General features: G+C 41.7%; 2 protein-coding genes across 3 annotated transcripts; both read right to left on the reverse strand.

Moving 5' to 3' along the window:
* Positions 1-6887: 6887 nt before the first annotated feature.
* On the reverse strand, positions 6888-9522 carry LOC113588489 (voltage-gated potassium channel regulatory subunit KCNF1-like). Its single transcript, XM_027027684.3, has one exon. The coding sequence runs from the start codon at positions 9520-9522 to the stop codon at positions 8065-8067; it is 1458 nt and encodes a 485-aa protein (XP_026883485.3). The 3' UTR covers positions 6888-8064.
* A 3383-nt stretch (positions 9523-12905) lies between these two features.
* drc1 (dynein regulatory complex subunit 1 homolog (Chlamydomonas)) lies at positions 12906-18453 on the reverse strand. Of its 2 annotated transcripts, none has more exons than XM_027027680.3 (16): positions 18186-18453; positions 17981-18065; positions 17785-17897; positions 17470-17653; positions 17239-17376; positions 16429-16515; positions 16134-16256; positions 15791-15930; positions 15396-15530; positions 14904-15282; positions 14634-14723; positions 14377-14463; positions 14163-14278; positions 13865-14017; positions 13539-13641; positions 12906-13355 (listed from the first exon to the last, which is right to left on the reverse strand). In XM_027027680.3, the coding sequence occupies exons 1-16, from the start codon at positions 18302-18304 to the stop codon at positions 13299-13301; spliced, it is 2109 nt and encodes a 702-aa protein (XP_026883481.2). In that variant the 5' UTR covers positions 18305-18453; the 3' UTR covers positions 12906-13298. The 2 variants fall into 2 exon arrangements, with proteins under 2 accessions (XP_026883481.2, XP_026883480.2); XM_027027679.3 differs by having other exon boundaries at positions 14163-14281; positions 18186-18451.
* Between the last annotated feature and the right edge of the window lie 1132 nt (positions 18454-19585).

Genomic DNA, 19585 nt, shown 5'->3' on the forward strand with positions numbered 1-19585 from the left:
GAGAAGTGTCGGAGAGAAAACCAATCTCTCTCTCTCTCTCTCTCTCTCTCTCTCTCTCTCTCTCTCTCTCGCTCTGTGTGTGTGTGTGTGTATTCAAGTTTATTTTAGGTTGTTAATGCAGTATTTAGCCTCTAATGTATCTGAGCATTTCACCTACACCAAGATGTTCAGTGTTTTTACCTTTAATCTAATTTCCCCTCCCATATTTAGTTATCAAATGGAAAAACAGAACTGATACAAAATGAGTATTATCGCCGCCTGTCATGCATTTAACCGGAGGATCCGTGCGCAATTACGCATGTGGCACAATGTTTGATTACATGTGGAAATGTCTCCCTCTATTGACAAACAGCAGATATTGCAATACAGTAAAAGACTTTAAAGATTAAATTCAGTGGCTTCTTTACGTCCTTCACCTAATATTTCTAGGTTATCAAGTGTTTATCAAGTGCTTATTAAATTCTTTTATTGCTTATGTTGACAATAGGACAGTGAAACCTAAACTCACAATTTATTTTAAATGTTAAATATATATATATATATATATATATATATATATATATATATATATATATATATATATATATATATATATATAAAAAAGGAAATACAATTAGTTAATTTCAACTCTTCTGATCAGATAAAAGGGGCAAACTTCATCACCTGGGCAGGTGGGATCTCCAATTCAGTATTAACCATCAGAATATGCAATGTGAGACCTGCATGTGTGCATGCAATATATTTCACAAGCATGCACAGACAAACACGTGTGCATACATGCACATGTTGGCTCACATGCACGCACACACACACACACACACACACACACACACACACACACACACACACACACACACACACGTTGAATTAAGATATGGATCCAGGAGCATCTGGGGTTTTGTTGTTTGAGAAGTTGTGTTTCAGTCACAAGTTTGGATCTCTCTGTCAGTGCAAAACTGTGGAATCATGTTAATTCAGCACAACATAAACAAATTCTTAACAAAATCGGCTTGTAAATGAAAGGTGAGGAGACATTCACTGTGTAAAGGGGGCCATGAATGATGAAATCTGGGTTCCATGCAATTTCACCATGAAACTAAGAGCCAGTCTGACTGTTTGCTGGCTTGGATTGGACATCTAGGACCGCCACTCAGCTGCCTGGATGAGACGTCTCTGTCACAGTGCAATAACTGTCAGTCTGTCCTCACAGATAATCATGTAGAAACACACACACACACACACACACACACACACACACACACACACACACACACACACAGTCTATATAACCAATGGAATTAGAGAGCTTCTCTCACCTCTGCCTGATCTTTCTGTTGGAATTTGTATTTCATAAAAAAATCTGCCATTTTATAAACATCCTCTTCACTCTCTATCGCCAATGCCTGCAATAATTTAAACATCATTTAGATCAATTGACCTCCATTTACCTGAGGCTTTAAAAACATAGCTTACGCTGGTATGCATGGTCCAATACAAGGCCCCTAACTGTGAGTGCAGGGACAGGTCATCGCTGTGCTTTGTGAGGTGGGTCAGGTTATTTTGCTCCACTCACAGAAAAGATGGAGTCGAGCTTTATGAGAGACCTCTCATCCTTCTCCAGAGGCGAGAGCAGCTTGCTCTCAATCAGAAAGCCCTGACACAAACAGAAGCAGGAAAAACAAAGCTTAACTGCCACCAGAGTCATTTATGCAGTTGTAAGTAAATTTTAGTTAAATATATGGATATTCTACACTTAAGTTAACTTAAGACATGGCAAGGCAAATTTGTTTATATAGAACTTTTCACAGCAGCATTTCAAAGTGCATCACAGAAAAGAGTTGCTACGTAGCTGCTACAGCGGTGTTAAAGTCCAAATTAGTTTAGAGATAAAATAAGAAAATAAAGACAGAACACATTTAGAATTAAAAGAAATAAAAGTGCACTGTAGTGCTGAAAATGAAAATGAAAAGTGTAGTGTCACAAGAGCTACTGTATGAAAGCCTGGTCAAATAAGAAGGTTTTTACTTTGGATTTTAAATCATCTAGGGTCACAGCTCTTCCAATATTCCCTCACAACTGCTTCCTTTTCACAGCAGGAGTGTAGCTAAATGCTGGTCCTCACTCCTGCTCTTTGCTAAGAATAGGGTGGCCTAAAGTGTTGGTGTTTTAGCAACACTCATAAATATGACTGTGTTTTATCAAAGACTTACAGACATTTTTAAAGTTCAATTTTGAGGCACATTAAAAAAAAAAAAAACCCAATGTTTTGACTCAAACTGCATACTTGTGTCTGATTATTGGACCTAAAATTTTAATCTTGGATGGGATATGAATCAAATAATGATGCTTTGAAGTGATATTGATTTCTGGGAAACATTCTTTTATATGCTTAAAATTCTGCTCCACAAGTAGTTTTAGGTTTATTATAGTGTAAAGAGAAATAAACACATTTCTGTCAGTTCAAACAGTGCATTTTGCTTAGTTCAAAAATAAATTTAACAAACTGATTTCAATAGCACTAAACAAAAATGGCAAGACTTTAAGGAAAGTAAGCATCTGAGATGAAGATTGCTTATGTTATCATTTGATGCCAGTGTGGCATACGTGATAGGGCTAGGTTTATCTCCAACATCCGATGGAGAGTAAGGAAAACCTAGAAAGGCTAAATTAAATGTATCCATATCAATTTGTCCTGAAAGAACAAGCTGTTTCAGCATGTCTTTCAAACAGAGATATGCCAATAAGAATGTCATGCATTACATCTCATGGGGTCTGCTGTATAAGATAAAAACCTGAAAAATGAACCAGGAAAATGCTATTTCTATTAATTCCATATCTTGTTTTTAAATTATTTCTCAAGATGTCTGTATTCACCTTTTGAATTTCATTACATTGCCAATATATTTATGCAGTGTTCTTTTCATGATGCTATTCTCATTAAAGTAGTTCAGCATTCACCTATATCTGCATTTGCCATATGCAAATCCTACACCCTCTTTGAATCCACACAGTTCATGCGGAGCCAAAGTATCTCCACATAGACAATTTCCCCATTAACTCTCTGAATTTGAATACCGCTGTACAACTGAATTAAGTTTTCTTGAATTCTTTGTAATACTACACACTCAGAGAGATCACTTGACTTTGCTATGACAAGCAAAAAAATGACAGAGATTTTGAACTATATATAGGGTTGATATTTCCTAATGTATAGTAAACCATGAGAATCTTGTTCTTTGTGTTGCAGGTTCCTAGAGGATTACACAGCTGTAAATTATCTGCTTTCACTAAAAACAACAGATGAACTCTCAGGATGTCCCCATTTATAATGTCACATAGGAATTCCCCTTTGGAATTCTGAGGTCCATCATCAATCATGGTTAATATTTTTGGATGTGACAATAACTGTTCCAAACTTTTCCAGACTAAAGGAATTTAAATTAAATGATATGTCTTGATGGCAAGGCCACTAGACCTTTAATCTTTTTACTCTCTATGTCTTTCGGCCAAACTTAACTTCTTCTGATTCCACAACACTAAAATGTTCTTTTACTACACTATTCCGCATGTGTGTTGTCTTAATTTGAATCTCCTTCCACTTAGGTTCATCCCAGGAGACAAGTGAAGGCGAGTCTAGTTTGAGAGCAGCAAACACTTCTCATGTGGGACCTACCTCCAAGTATTTTCCTCACGATTCCCCCAAACTCTCAGCCAATCCAGGTGAAGTGAGGACTAACCACCACCTTCATCCTTCATCCAGTATGTGGCTTCTGGTTCTGTATTTTGAATCAGGTTTTGGTGTATTATGGTTAGATTACTAACTCAAGTCCACCAGCACCTGATAAATACTCCCCTGACAAATACTGCCCTAAATACTCAGAGATATGTGGTACAGCCCTTGATCACTGCTGTACTACCACAGGAAACTATTGGGCCATGAGCTTAATCACCTGCTGAATTGTACCAAATGCTCCTGGCCTGAAGATAAGGCTTAGTCACACCCACATTGTCACACTTACAAATAGGAGTGACACTAGTTGCACGCGCACACATACACACACACACACACACACACACACACACACACACACACACACACACACACACACACACACACACACACATGCGCCTCTCAGTGTAATCACGCAACAACTTCAGCAACCTCATGTTGTAAACATTGGGACATGAGACGTGTCATTTGTGTGGGTCTTTGTCTGGGCATGTGTGTGTGTAGAGGTGTCCTTGTTTACCTCATCTTCCTCTGCATGTCTTTGTACTGCTGCATGATGCGCTTGTAGTCGTCAGTCAATGATTGGTTCTCCTCGCGAGACTGCTTCTCCTGAGTGGAGCATTTGGTCTTCAGATTGTTGAGGATGTCCTGCATTCTAGAATGAAGCTGTACTCCAGTTTCTCCTGATTGAGTTGGTAGCCTTCATCTTCTGCAGCTGTTGCCAGTGTTACTGTGGACACACACACACACACACACACACACACACACACACACACACACACCTGCACAACGCACCTGCACATCCATCTCCAGTTTGGCCTTGATGGTGTTGCATTCCTTTGTATCATCCAACCGCAGCCTCTGCAGCTGGAGCTCATGCTCCTCCACTTGCTGCATCCTCTGTAGTAGAAGCTCCAGCTGTGTGTGTGTGGACACATACACACAGACACCAGCACACAAACCACAACACACATGTATATGTGCACACACATACGCACACTATCACACCTTCAGCCTTGCAAATGGACTATGATTCCCAGAATCCTTGTTTCAGTCTGTTGCTTTCTCTGATGCCCACGTTTGCGCTGGTAGCTGGACTGCGATTTTTTTAAATCCCCCTTTGATATTGAAACATTAAACCTATTGTACTTGCCTGCATGTGACTCTGCTTCTCTTTCCAGCTAAACCTGACACACACACAGACCAACACACACAGATACACACATTCAATCACAGGTCAGTTGTTATATTGTTTGCACTGATTATCGGCTATTGTAGTTACGTTGTCTCCTCCGTTCTCACTGGTTATCACCAAGTGTGCTGTATCAGTATCAGCCATGCCTCTGCATCACCTGACTGTCAAGAGCATCGGATTTTTAAAATCAAAATCTGCAGTCATGCGGCAGATTAACTTTAACATTCTCTGTGTTGGAAATTGCTCTCTCTACACCTTCTGTACCATGTAGAAGGCAGCACATTTTTATAAACCTCATCATTTCCACAGACTTTCATTTAAATTATAACAGCTGCCATTGTCTCGTCATGCATTCAAATGTATCTGGACATTTTAATGTGGTCATTAGGTTTGAATATTTTAGTTATCCCAGAGAAGCCGCCTTCTCCACACACATCGCTTATGGATAGAGCCTTTTCTGGCACACGCATAACTGACACCAGTCATTGTAAGAATAGGGTGTTCGCGAGCGTGTTAAATTAGTTATATTATTGTTATTTAAAACTGTAATGGTCATCAATGTTATTGTTTTCCTGGAGGCACACACACATGTCGTTTCACTGTCTAATAGACCTGTGTAAGCTAAAAACCTAGTCTAGTCTATGTATAAAAAACAGGAAAAACACACACACACACACACACACGCATACACACACACACACACACACACACACACACACACACACACACACACACACACACACACCAACCAATGTGTAGGTCTTCAGTTGCAAGTGCTCCAGAGACACAAAGCTTTTAACAGTATATCATATCTATGGTTTTGCTTCTCAGAAATGATTCCAGATTAAGAGAAATGTCCTGTATTTATAGAGAAGGGCAAAGACAGACTTTTATGTCCAGAGTGTGTCTGTGGTAAGAGAAGCATTGTAGACTCTATGCTCTGATCACAGTTTTATGTACCAAACTGGTAACCCAATCATGGACAGTTTTGGAGGTGCAGGGGGTGGGGGGAATGACCCTCCCCCCATATTTGTTTTATTTAATATAAAGATTGTTCATATGATGAGTCAGGTTGGGTTGCACGAGCAGTGTGTAACCACCCAAAATTGAAATGAAACCTACCCTCCCGAACCCAGTACTGATCGATATGTAATTAAGACAGAAAAAGAGATTCGGACAGACTGCTGGATGCAGGAGGTGTGTGCTTTTCTTTAAGGTCATTGCCTAACGTGAGCAGTTGTGCTTATCTACTGAAGAATGAGAATTTGCTATGTGCCAAGCTTAGAGAAAACAGAATGGCGGTCTGAGTGCTTGACTTATATATTACAGGAACATACCACTTATATGTGTTGTGTACTATACTTTGAAATGACAAATGGTAAGAACTATGAGAAAGAATACATATTTGCAAAGGTCTTAAAGAATAATTAAATTATTTTGTGTTTGTATGTTTGTTGTGTGTGTGTGTGTGTGTGTGTGTGTGTGTGTGTGTGTGTGTATGTGTGTGTGTGTGAGAGAGAGAGAGAGAGAGAGTGGAATGAGACTGTGGGAGTGAGCTAGCTGGGCTTACTGCTTGCTTGTTATTAGCAATAACTTTTCATCTGACCACCCCCATGCTGGCTCTATGTCATATCTTAGGCTGCAGCCGTCAACACAAACACACACACACACACACACACACACACACACACACAGAGAGAGAGAGAGAGAGAGAGAGAGAGAGAGAGAGAGAGAGAGAGAGAGAGAGAGAGAGAGAGAGAGAGTAACTCTCTGCAAAGCCCCTAAGCTTCTAAGCAAAGCTCACAGTTTGAAAAATGTTCAGGAGCATCTCACCCTGAGGGACGCTCAGAGCACTCCTGAAAAATTGAAATCCCCTTCTTCAAACAGCTTACAGAGAGGTCAATTATCTCAGATGCTCATAAAAGTCTGCGCAGAAAGAGCTTTGCTGGAATGTACAAGATGTAAAGCGAGATAAACTGTTTATTACAGTGAACAGCAATATTTCAACTCGAGTTTGACAGACTTCAACATTTACATCATTACTGCATTTAATATCTGCTGGGTTTAATTTGGGAATTGCTTTAGAGGGGGGTTGCACAGTTCCTGTTCTGTGCTGTTCAGTCCAGCACAGAATCCAGCATGGAGTCCAGCACAGTTTTGGTGATTTCACTGCTCAACTACTTAGCCTGGTACAGAACTGCTAAGCTGAACCAGGTGGCTTTGAGCAGGAAAATCTCCTAAATGTACTAGACTCTGGACCTTCAGCACAGCAGCGGTTCACTTCTGCCTTAGAGCAAATGAACTCATGAGCCAATAAATAGCCAATAAATTATGCTTTCCCTGTGTTGCAAATTATGTAGTACAGACAACATACATACACGCAGACGCAATTACAAGTAATGGGCAATTTTAGTGGAATAAAAACAACTGTGTATTACTCTATTTGACAGGTGACGTTGTCATTTCATGCTCCAAATATTCTATACTTCTAGCAGTTTAAGCTTTCAGAACTTCCTTTCCATTTTGTTTAAAAGACTGCCCTTCCCCCACAACTAATGCTGTCACATCTAGAACAACATCTAGAACAACATCTAGAACAATATATATATACATTTTTTTTTTCTCTCTTTTCTGAAAATTATTTTAAAACAAATCATAAGCTGACAGACTTTGGAAACAAAGGTTATGAAAAAAGGTATCATATAAGTACAAAAAAAGACATGACAAACAAATGGACCAATATTACACTGTAGAATTTAAACACTGCCAGAAAGCAATCAGATATCTACAGAATCGTCTTGTGCACTGTGTAATAAGTCAAAGCTTGGCCAAGTAGACAACTTGTCTTGACTGGAATGATGTGAAATAGTGTGGTTGTGTAAATGTTTGAGTATGACATTGGTTGAAATTATGGTTTGAACAGTGTTTATTACTTTGTCATTTATATGAGACACATCATTGTCAGATTTTCAAACAAATACAGCTGTTGCTATAAGCTGTAATTAAAATAATGTTTAACTTGCCTAGAATATCCCGTGGTCCAAGCACACGTGGAGAAAGATGAGCCATGAATACAATATTAGCATAATAATATAGTTCCATTGTGACATTAAATACTCTGTTATATATTTCTTCTACCTTAGTTATGGTTGAATTTTGGAATGCGTGTTCCTCGGCACTCGTCCTGGAGCAGTGGAATGTAGGTATCACTCTGCGAAACCCAAATGGCACCTTCCCACACTGAGGTGGCAGAGCTACTCGGCTGCCTGGTCCTCCGATGATTTGACACCTGGTCCTCCTTTGATTTCAGTGCCAGCAGTTCAATCTCATGCTTGGCAATGGTCTCGAGCATGCGCTGCTTGCCGTACAAGATCACAAACTTGTTCATGATGAGGTGGATGGGCAGTAGAATGGCTATGATGCCACATAAGAAGCTGATGGCAGTGTTGCACCTACCCAGGGTAGTCTTGGGGTAAACGTCGCCGTAGCCCACTGAGGTCATGGTGATGATTGCCCACCAAAAGGACTGGGAGAAGCTGGTGAACAAGGTGTCTGGGTGGTTCTTCTCTGCGCCGTAGCCCAGCGCAGAGAACAGGAAGATGCCCATGCCTATGTATATGAGCAGGTGACTCAGCTCCTTCAGGCTGCTCTTCAGTGCATACATCAGCATCTGCAGGCCTGAGGAGTGGCGTGCTAGCTTGAATATGCGCGCTAAGTGCATGGCATGCAGCGCCTGCACAACATGCTGCACACTGGCCAGCTCTGTCACGGCCGTGCCAAGGTGCGTCAGCGCAAGCACAGCATAGAAGGGCATGATGGCGAGGAAGTCCACCATGTTCATGAAGGAGAAGGCAAAGCGCACCTTGTTGGGTGCCGAGACCAGGCGCAGCACGTACTCGATAGTGAACCAGATGATGCACGCCGTCTCAAGGGACTCCAGGGTCGGATTCTCCACCTCGTTGCCCCCTGCGTCGTGAACATGCAGCTCAGGAATGGTGCTCATACACATGACCACGGAGGAGAGGAGGATGAAGAGGAAGGACAGGATGGCCATCGCACGTGCTAACAAGGAGGATTCAGGCTTTTCCATGAGCTTCCACAGGAACAGCCGGCAGCGCTTGCTCACACTGGCTGGTGTAGTTCCCTCGACATTGTACAGAATCTCATGCACCTTCTCAGCTATTTGTGCCAGCTCTTCCTCCACTTCATTCAGACTGCCTTTACAGCATTCATCAAGGAAGTGCACATCAACTCCCCAGAAGTCCATTTCTTTCTTAAAACACATAGGGCATATTCCCTTTTTCATGTGGACTTCCCCATAGTAATATAACTCTGTGATGCATTTGAAAGAGTCCGGGTCTCTGTCGAAGTAAAATTCACCTTTCCGCACATCATAGTCGTCGCAAAGTTCCAACAGGTCATTCGCATTATCCACAGAACAGTTGGCCAGCTCAGCCAAGCGCGTCTGGGGGTAGCGGTTCAACACATCAACATAGAGAACTTGTTTGACACCACCTATGTTTACCAAGATCTCTCTGTCCTCGCTCGTCTCCGATCCGTTACAGTCGGCGTAACGCGTCCTCGGTGTCTCACACATTTCAGCTGCTGTACAGGAGCAAGTAGATTACGTAACTTCTATGTGTCTAGAATGACAGATTTACACATACAAGCATTTAATAAATGAAAAATGTAGTAATATGAAAAAATACACTTATATATTTTAAAATAACTTTTCCTAAGTGGAAGAGCATGATGATAAAGAGTACCGCTTCCAGCTACGGTATGAGTTTAATTAAGAAATGGAGGTCATCTGTCTTCATGAGCATCACAAATCCCAATCCTTGTGTGACTCCGCCAGCGTTTAATAGTGTTTAATATCGCACAATAGCATCAGGGTGATGCTATCCAAGAGACAGAGACAGAGAAAAGAGCAATATTAAGTAATGTGAGAGTTGTTGAAGGGCTAAAAAATGTCTGTATGCCTGTGTGGTGAGCAGAGAGAGAGAGAGGGTTGGTGGGAAAGAGAGAAAGAGAGAGAGAGGGTAAGACAGAGACATAGATAGATAGAGAGAGAGTGTATATGAGTAGTGAGTGAATGTGGGTACGGGAAGGAGTAATCCAAGTTTTGTGATTGAACGGATCAGATCAGGTTTAGAAACATTTCAGGTCTACCATTACAAGTTTTAAAGATTTATGTTGCTATTACCACATTCAAGTTTATTTTAGGTTCCTAATGCAATATTTAGCTTCTAGATCATCTATATTTTCACCCCCTTCCCCTCCAAGATGTTCAGTGCTTTCACTTTTAAACAAAGCTTTCCTCCCATGCTTGATCTGAATGATCAAATGGGAACAAACAGAGCTGATACACTATGGGAATTATTGCCTATTGCCCTGCATTTAACCTGAGGATCTGTGAGCAATTATGCACCTGGCACAATATGCAATTACGTGTGGAAATATCGCCCCCTACTGACAAACAGAAAATATTGCAATACAGTACACTGGGACAAATTGATAAAACCTGACTGCAACCTTGTGGTATTTAATGGTATTTAATGCCTATTCATAAAGTTACCATGGTGATAATTAGCACACCAGTGCCAACTTACTGCTGTGCTAAATTGCCCTGTTCTCAAGGTGAAAGCCATTCAAAACTGAAATATAAATGGGGACACACATTTATATGTCAGACCCAAACCAAAGACCCAAGACACAGATGACTGACTAACTGCAATCGTGAGACCTGTGGTATGATGAAAACTGCCAGTTATATAAAAATGTAACACATTTGAAACTTTCAACTACATGGAGGTGCTGAGTTGATGACTAAATCATGGCATAGCAGCCAATTGTATTTCTCCTTAGTCTATATTTGTTCATAGCTTTTTTCCTCTCAGACACCTAAATTTGTTTTTCTTATGGCAAATGTTTGTGGTATCCTGAGATCCTGCTCCATCAAGACACCTTCCTCATCATGTACTCCTAACTTCTGCAGTTGCAAAGCCATCATGCTTGACTGATATATGGGAGTTTAATGTTGCAAGAGTTATTTTATATTTTCTGAGGTCTTCCTTATGCAAGTAGTTAGTTTTTATAAGATTATGGGCTTTATATTAGTCATGTTATTTTTCCTGTTATTTTTCCATAAGACCTGTTCTCTAAAATGCTCACAAAGATATTGATTGCTAGAGTGACTGCCCAGACCCAATCTTGTTTTGAAAACATTGCCTGTTCTCAACTAAGAAGTATTAAACTACTAAATGATTATGCATTTATCATTTACTGTCTTGCTGCACCAGTTTTGGGGGCTCATCCAAGATCTTCACCAAGTCTGAAGATATGAATTCTTTAGTCTGTGAGGGTTTAAGTCCCGAGTTATTTAAAAAGCCAGGTACAGCTCTAGCTTTTTCCATCCCATTGGTTTGTTGAGTTTTGGAAGGAATTATTTTTTATTTATCTCCCTTCCACGAGGAACGAGACTGGGTTTAATTCTATTGTGTGATTAGTACTGTGCTCTTAAAAAGCTCCCTCTTATAACTAAACCCTTGACCTTTCAGGTTGCTGAATGAGGATAGTGATATGCCAAGGGACATGTCGAAGGCCAGATATTCTCTTTATGACTCCAAACCAAGCCTCTCAATGTCTTTTGGGTTTCAGTTCTGTATCTGATATGAATCAATGTCTGTGTACTGCCTATTTCTGTAATTTTCAGACTTGTGGTCAGGCAGGTTCGCTCATTGATAATCATGCAAAGCAATAATTTGCATGAACATATTTGTATCACTACTAGTGAGCTATGGGACATCGATTTTGCAGATGAGATTATGTCGGCCCACGAGCCTCCGCATTCCCAACCAGCTGTAGACTAATTATATAAGCGGCATGAATGTGTCTTTTATCCACACATGCATCACCCCCTTGGCAGGGAAGTAACTCGGAGGACTGGACCTAAACCCCACATCACTGCTATGGTGCCTGATGAGGGGGGAAAGTGATCAGGAATCTCATGTGCCTTTGCAACACCCTTCTTTCTACCCAGCCCTGCCTGAGCCGGCGTTTCAGGATTTGAACCTCCTCCTCCTCATCATCCTCATAAGATTCCACCTCTGTAGACAAGTTCTGCCCCTCCAGCTGTTCCTGCTAGAGGGGGACAATAACCTAAAGATACGGATGCTGTCTATGGATAATTGTATGTGCACTGCTCTGGGTAAGTCAGTTGAATGCTGTTAATGTAAATCTCTATCCCAGGCCTTTAAGACTAGTGTTTAGACTTCTGAAGCTATAGTGAGCTCACTCTCTGGTTAGATTCTAGTTATATAACACCACAGCCTACTGATTTAAAAAAAAAAAATCCTGTGTAATATCTTCATAGTTTTTTTTTTTGGGGGGGGGGGGGTGATTTCTAGACAAGCCAGAGATCTTGAAACAACATAAATGACCACAAAATTGGTACATTAACAAAAGGGTAAACTTAATGATGTACCATTATGCATGAAGGAGATGGTTTTCTGTGCACTTGTTTACTGGATTCGGTGTTGATTGTGTACAAGATTATTTGTGCCCAATTGATCCTGTAGTACATTTTCTGCAATATTTCCCTTATCCTCCTGAACCATAATTTGCCATTTCTATCTTGCATATCACTAGTTCATATGCAATTATGCACATTTATAATGATTAAATTAGAGATTAAGTGAGAATTAAGTGCAAATGGTTTATTATAAGATTATGGGCTTTCTAAAAGTAATTGCCTGTTCTTCTCTAAAATGTTTACAGAGATATTTCTAAAGTTGACTCACATGGCCCCATCTTGTTTTGAAATTGTTTACCTTTGGATACAAGTGTGCACAAACACACTTTCAGAATTCACACACTCTCCTCTTCTCTCACTCTTGCCCCCCTCCCCACCCATTCTCACAATCTTTCCCCTTTTCTCCGTTACAAAGAATTGCCAAGGCTCTGTATTCTTTATAAATAAATGTATTTCTTGTTTACATATTTCTTTTATTGTCTTACTGCACTTGCTACAACAGGAAATTTACCGTGAGACAGGTTCAAACATTCAAACACACTGACAGTCCACATATATGAATGAGAACCTGTTAATGATGCGTTGTTTGCTATTAACATCATGTTGAATCGGCTGATAAGTCTTATGAATTTGGAACATTGTTCTTAAAAAGAAAGAATCCATGCCTTCTTTACACCCATTAACTAATATTTCTAGGCTTTCAAGTATACATAAATATGCTTATTAAATTATTTTATTGTTTCTGAAAATAAAACAGTGAGTCTTAAGCTTTTAAAGATAAAAAAGGAAATGCAATCAGTTCATTTCATCTCTTCGGATTTGATAAAACAGGGTCCACCTCACTCAGGGTCCAACTTCATCACCTGGGTAGGTGGGATTGCCAGTTCAGTATTGACCTATCAGGAGATGAAATGTGAGACGATTTGGTAACTGAAAGCACAGGAGACCAAATAAGGCAATATATTTCATGCTCAGACACACACACACACACACACACACACACACACACACACACACGAACACACACACGAACACACACACACACACACACACACCCACACACACACCCACACACCTACCTTTGAATTGAGATATTGGTGCAGGAGCATCCGAAGCTCTGAGTTTTGCTGTTTGAGATGCTGTGTTTCATTCACAAGTTTGGATCTCTCAGTCAGCACAAAACTGTGAAAACAATCATGTTTATTCAACAGGACACAAACAAATTCTTAACAAAATCGGCTTATAAATGAAAGGTGAGGAGACATTCACTGTGTAAAAGTGGCCATGAATGATGAAATCTGGGTTCCATGCAATTTCAGCGTGAAACTGAGGAGAGCTAGTCTGACTGCTTGCTGGCTTGGATTGGACGCCCATTCGTTCCCTGGGGGTGCACAGTCTCACTCACTGGTACTTCTCCAGAGCTGCCTCCAGCGTGCTCCACACTTTCAGCTTGGGCTCGGGGACAACGGTTGCCAGACTCTCCCAGCATGCACCATCCTCTGAGTCGTCCCTCCCCTCCAACTCCGGGATGCCGCTCAGCTGCCGGGACGAGATGTCTCTGTCATGGAGAGATAACTGTCAGAGTCTGTCTGCACAGATAATTGTATAGAAACACACACACACACAGACACACACACACACACACACACACACACACACACACACACACACACACACACACACACACACACACACACACACACCTGGGCTTGCAGTACAGAGCTGTGAAGGTTCGGAGAGCCCTCAGTACATCATTTGGGTGGATAAGATCAGAGTCTTTCTGCTCTGCTGTCTCTCCTTGGTTACTCACAGAACTGTGCTGCTAGAAAACAGCAGTGGTGGTTCAGAGCCTAGCTAATGTACCACATATGATGACAAAAGTCTATATAACCAATGGAATTAGGGAGCTTCTCTCACCTCTGCCTGATCTTTCTGTTGGAATTTGTATTTCATAAAAAAATCTGCCATTTTATAAACATCCTCTTCACTCTCTATCGCCAATGCCTGCAATAATTTAAACATCATTTAGATCAATTGACCTCCATTTACCTGAGGCTTTAAAAACATAGCTTACGCTGGTATGCATGGTCCAGTACAAGGCCCCTAACTGTGAGTGCAGGGACAGGTCATCGCTGTGCTTTGTGAGGTGGGTCAGGTTATTTTGCTCCACTCACAGAAAAGATGGAGTCGAGCTTTATGAGAGACCTCTCATCCTTCTCCAGAGGCGAGAGCAGCTTGAGCAACTTGCTCTCAATCAGAAAGCCCTGATACAAACAGAAGCAGGAAAAACAAACAACAAAACAAAAATCATTATTTTGGAAATCTACACAAATAGAAGACACAGATATAGGTTCTATCGGCTACTTATAAACCTTTTCAATTTTCTGGCACACACACACACACACACACACACACACACACACACACACACACACACCCCTCACCATTTCATCACACAACAGCTCCAGCAGCCTTTTCACCGTCTTCTGGTCCATTCTGCCCCCAGTGGACTCCGGACCTCCAGGGACCTCCACAGTGTTCCCGTCTGTCTGCTCTTCCAGTTCCCGCTCCTCCCCCGGAGCCTCTCTTCTCACCAGGGCTTGTGCCGCGGCCTGCCGGGCCGACGGCTGTATCCGGTTCCGTGGCTGCACAGGCCCAGGCTGTTCCATCACAGTGAGGGGTGGAGGTGTCCAGGCCAGACCCAGCTGCTGCTCGTGGATGAGCCGGTCAATCTCCAGGGCCTGCCGGACTAGGGCCTTTGCCTCTGCCTCGTTCATGAGCCACACGTCCTCAAGGCGCTTGGCATCGACCGCTGCAAAGTGCCTTCGCCCATGTGCACATGCGAACAACAGTGATATATAAACTGGGACATAAGTCACGTCATTTGTGTGGGTCTTTGTCTGGGCATGTGTGTGTGTAGAGGTGTCCTTGTTTACCTCATCTTCCTCTGCATGTCTTTGTACTGCTGCATGATGCGCTTGTAGTCGTCAGTCAATGATTGGTTCTCCTCGCGAGACTGCTTCTCCTGATTGGAGCATTTGGTCTTCAGATTGTTGAGGATGTCCTGCATTCTGGAATCAATGACAGTCCATGATTTTTTATTTAAGAATGATAACATGCTTCTGTATGTCCTGTTGCCATACATGCAGTACTGAACGCAGCCAAAACATAAATCATTTAGTATTCTTTGAAAGTAAGCTCTTATTAAATATATCTGCATCAGGGTATAAAGTCTGCCCAATGTTCTGGCTTTAAGCTCTCTGTAGCAGTGCTTGAGGAAGTCTAAGCTCAGATTTAAGTTGGGGTTTAAGCAGGGAGATAAGAGCAGTACCTTGTGATCTTCCTCTTCTGCTGAGACTTAGTAATGATGTTCTCCTCATCACGTTTCTTCAGCACCTGGAAGTTGTACTCAAGTTTCTCCTGATTCAGCTGGCAGGTGGCCTTCATCTTCTGCAACTGCTGTTCAAGAATCTACACATACACATGAAACCATGGGTGCATGCGTGTGCACATACACACATAAGCACAGAAAAATTTGAGACAATAACGCTTGATCTCATAATACATCTCTCTGGACCTAATCAGTTTTCCATATGTACATCATCTCATCTCACATCACCTCCGTAAACCGTAAGCCTCCTCCCCCGTGTTGTTGTGCGTTTGGCACAACGCACCTGCACATCCATCTCCAGTTTGGCCTTGATGGTGTTGCATTCCTTTGTATTATCCAACCGCAGCCTCTGCAGCTGGAGCTCATGCTCCTCCACTTGCTGCATCCTCTGTAGTAGAAGCTCCAGCTGTGTGTGTGTGGACACATACACACAGACACCAGCACACAAACCACAACACACATGTATATGTGCACACACATACGCACACTATCACACCTTCAGCCTTGCAAATGGACTATGATTCCCAGAATCCTACGAGGCACTCTCAATCCAGGTGGTTGATGACCTGCTCCTTTACCTCTCTGTCACTCTGTCTCTGCCTCTGCTGCTCCCACTTCATCCTGTTGTCTGCAAGCAGAGTCCTGCGCTCCTCATCGAATGTGCTCTGCAGCACCATCAGGAAACCAAGTAAATACATAGCCCTCAGAGTCTAGTCCTGAGAAACTATGGCTTGGTGTTGCAATGTACTGCATGTACAACTAAAGTATTGTAAATAGTTACTGGGGAACACAAAGTAATTAAATTAGGTTACACTTTACTGTTCATTTCAATTGCTACCCAACTGACAGGAGCACAAAGGGTGGTAGGGGTTAAATGCCTTGCCCAGGGGCTCTATGTACCTCTCAAACTGTATTTATTATTCATAATACCAAATTATTGTGACATTGTGCCAAAAAAAAAAAAAAAAAACATGACTCGCCATGGCACCTCTGCTTGTATATTTTGATGAATGGTCAACATGTTGCAGTGTTGTCCCAAAACCTACTAAGTACTGAGTATTTCATCTGCCTGAAGTAAACTGATGCACGAGTACCACTTTTTGGAGGTCTGATGGAACACCATGAGGGGAAAAGAACACAAACTCCAAAACACAAAAAAATTCCTTTTTTTTTTTTTTTTTTTTGTAAAGGCCAATGCTTGTCCCATATTTTTGTTGCTTCTCATTTTTCTTACTTATTTTTCCAGGAGAAGCTTTTTAGAGTGAAAATGATCAGGAGTGTCATTTGCCACAAAGATGGGAATGACAAGGGGGGGATGTTCTGATGGGGTAAGAGGAGGCAGAAGGCCACATTAGTGCTGCTCCAGGCAGAAGAGTGCATTACCACACCTCGACCAAGTCAAGCTCTTCTCTGTAGGACTTCTTCAGAGATATGATCTGCTCCTGCAGCCGTTCAATCATTAGATCTACCTCTTCTGTGTGTTTTTTCAGGTCCTTTACATAGCGATCATCGCTTGCTTTCAGCTCCTACACACACACACACACACACACACAAATGGATATATTTATTGTGGCTCCTTCTTATTGAAAGTTAGTGAGTGTGTGTGAGTAACTGTGTACCTGCTGCAGTTCAATGATGACTTTGTTCTTGTCTTCTAGGAGCTGGCCACAAAGTATCTGCTGGCTAATGAGAGCATCTCTCAGGTCCTGAGGGATCTGCTTCGCCTTGGCCACAGTCCACTTCTGTGTGATCTCCTCAAACTTCTCCAGGCTGGACTTGGCCTCATTCTCCAGCTTCTCAATCCTGCAAAGAGTCAGCACAGAATTAGGATGTGATGAAACAAGATGTGTTTGTTTGTGGCGTTTTTTGTTTGTTTGTTTGTTTTTGTTTTTGTGTGTGTGTGTGTGTGTGTGTGTGTGTGTGTGTGTTTGCACCTTAGCCTGCGTGCCTCCTCCATCTCTGCTCTCCTCTTTGACTCTCTGAAATCTGCTGCCACCAGGATGTTGGTCACCAGCTCTGTGCCATCAGCTTGTAACTTAGCCATACGCTGTAGAAAGGACAGAAACGTGACAGACACTTGCAAACATAATTAAGTATGTATCCAGTGGCTTTTTAATTGAAAATAACTACCTTTTCACTTTGTTCCACTTTTTTCTGACTCATCCGAACTTCTTTAATTTCTGTATCCTCCTGGGAATTACTCCCCAGTTCTTGTCTTCGGTTGTCCATCAAAATTAAAACATTATGAGACGTGATGACGAAAACAAAAGCCAACCGATGAGACCGAAATAAATTAGTTAAAGCAAGCTAACAAGCTAAATGTAGCTAGCGTTACCTTTTCTTGGCTTCATTTCGTGCAGCTATGCGGAGACGACGAGCAGCAATTCGTTCATCTGGGTTTTCAGATCCAATAGACGGTCCTGCCTCATCTGTTTCTTGTCGCAGAGTTTCCATTTTCCAAATGACGTGCAAATAGCTAGCTATCAATATGCAGTATGTAGAGCGAGCTAGCTAGTTAGGGACAAGTCTTCTCGGGCAATATTAGTTAGCTAGCGTATCTACCTATATGTTGTCATTTGCGTTGCTATGATACAGCTTTAGCCACCATGTTGACTACGTCAATTCATAGTAGATAAATAAAGAAGCACTTTGCTTGCACGTCTAAGAAAGAACCTCTGTTTCAAGGGTCCTGTTTCTGTGGAAACCTTGTGTCCTACAGTGAAGCCTTTCCTACTTCTAGACAGACCGACAGACAGATAGATAAATCAACATTTCTCTGATTTTAGGTTAGTTCTGCGTTTTCTTTCATTTGCTTTTCGGAAGTTAACTGCAAAGAACACAAAGTCAAATTGGCTGAAAACTAGCTTAGGCTAATTAGAAGGTAGATAAAGTTCGGCAATAAATAATTTTGGTTGAACTATAATTCACATTGCCCATTGAAAGTTGAATCAATTAATGAATGAATGAATGAATACCGAGCTGTGCCCACTCTGTAAATACATATTCACATGCAGGGGTTTTGTACAGTTGCTTTCAGCACCCTGCAGGGCTGCAGTGATGTGGGTGTGTAAGTAATCTGACTTTGATTGATTTATTTTTTATTAACGCAGAAAAGAGCTGCAGAAGTAAGCATATGGTTCTATGTGCCATTTTAAGTAAGTCGTGCACTAGAATGGAATAGAATGGACTGAGCCGTTACCAGTGCCATGTGTGCTGCAGTACTCCCACACTGACTAATCAGGTTCAGTCTCGAATGAAGAAAACATAGGCGTATATGGATGAAGAAAATTCTGCAGGATCTGTCTGTGTTCAGGTGCTAGCACTGTAGAGCTAGACCCCTCAGCTTTTCTATTTGTGTGACGGCAAACAGCGTATAAAACTGTTACTAGTCATAATGACCTAAAGTGTGCATCCCTCAGTGAACTATGCACAGTCCTTCATTTTCTTGGTCTTCTAACTCATGAGCCCTATGTCATGGTGAATAAATTGTGTGTATCCTGTGGCAAAGAATAGCCATACTGTGTGTGTGTGTGTGTGTGTGTGTGTGTGTGTGTGTGTGTGTGCGTGCATATGCATCTGAAATGGTATTATCTATTCTAGCTCTGAATGGCACTCTTGTGCAAACTGCTTTCCACCATCTTCAGAAGCATTATCATTAATTGGATGGGATGGGAATTTCCTCTGAAGAGTTACTAGGGAGGAGTCGGAGTGCAGCTTCAGGGAGACACGAGAAAG

Source organism: Electrophorus electricus, chromosome 2 (genome assembly GCF_041902795.1).
Source record: "Electrophorus electricus isolate QZ-2024a chromosome 2, ASM4190279v1, whole genome shotgun sequence".
In the NCBI taxonomy this organism is placed as follows: domain Eukaryota; kingdom Metazoa; phylum Chordata; class Actinopteri; order Gymnotiformes; family Gymnotidae; genus Electrophorus; species Electrophorus electricus.

What these genes read in the sequence shown, in the direction of transcription:
- drc1 (XM_027027679.3), bottom strand. Translation starts at nt 18,304, where the DNA reads ATGGAAACTCTGCGACAAGAAACAGATGAGGCAGGACCGTCTATTGGA. An exon ending in CAGAAGAGGAAGATCACAAG is followed by an intron (nt 15,531 to 15,790) that starts GTACTGCTCTTA and finishes CATTGATTCCAG; the next exon opens with AATGCAGGACATCCTCAACA. An exon ending in GACATGCAGAGGAAGATGAG is followed by an intron (nt 15,283 to 15,395) that starts GTAAACAAGGAC and finishes ACATGGGCGAAG; the next exon opens with GCACTTTGCAGCGGTCGATG.
- LOC113588489 (XM_027027684.3), bottom strand. Translation starts at nt 9,522, where the DNA reads ATGTGTGAGACACCGAGGACGCGTTACGCCGACTGTAACGGATCGGAG.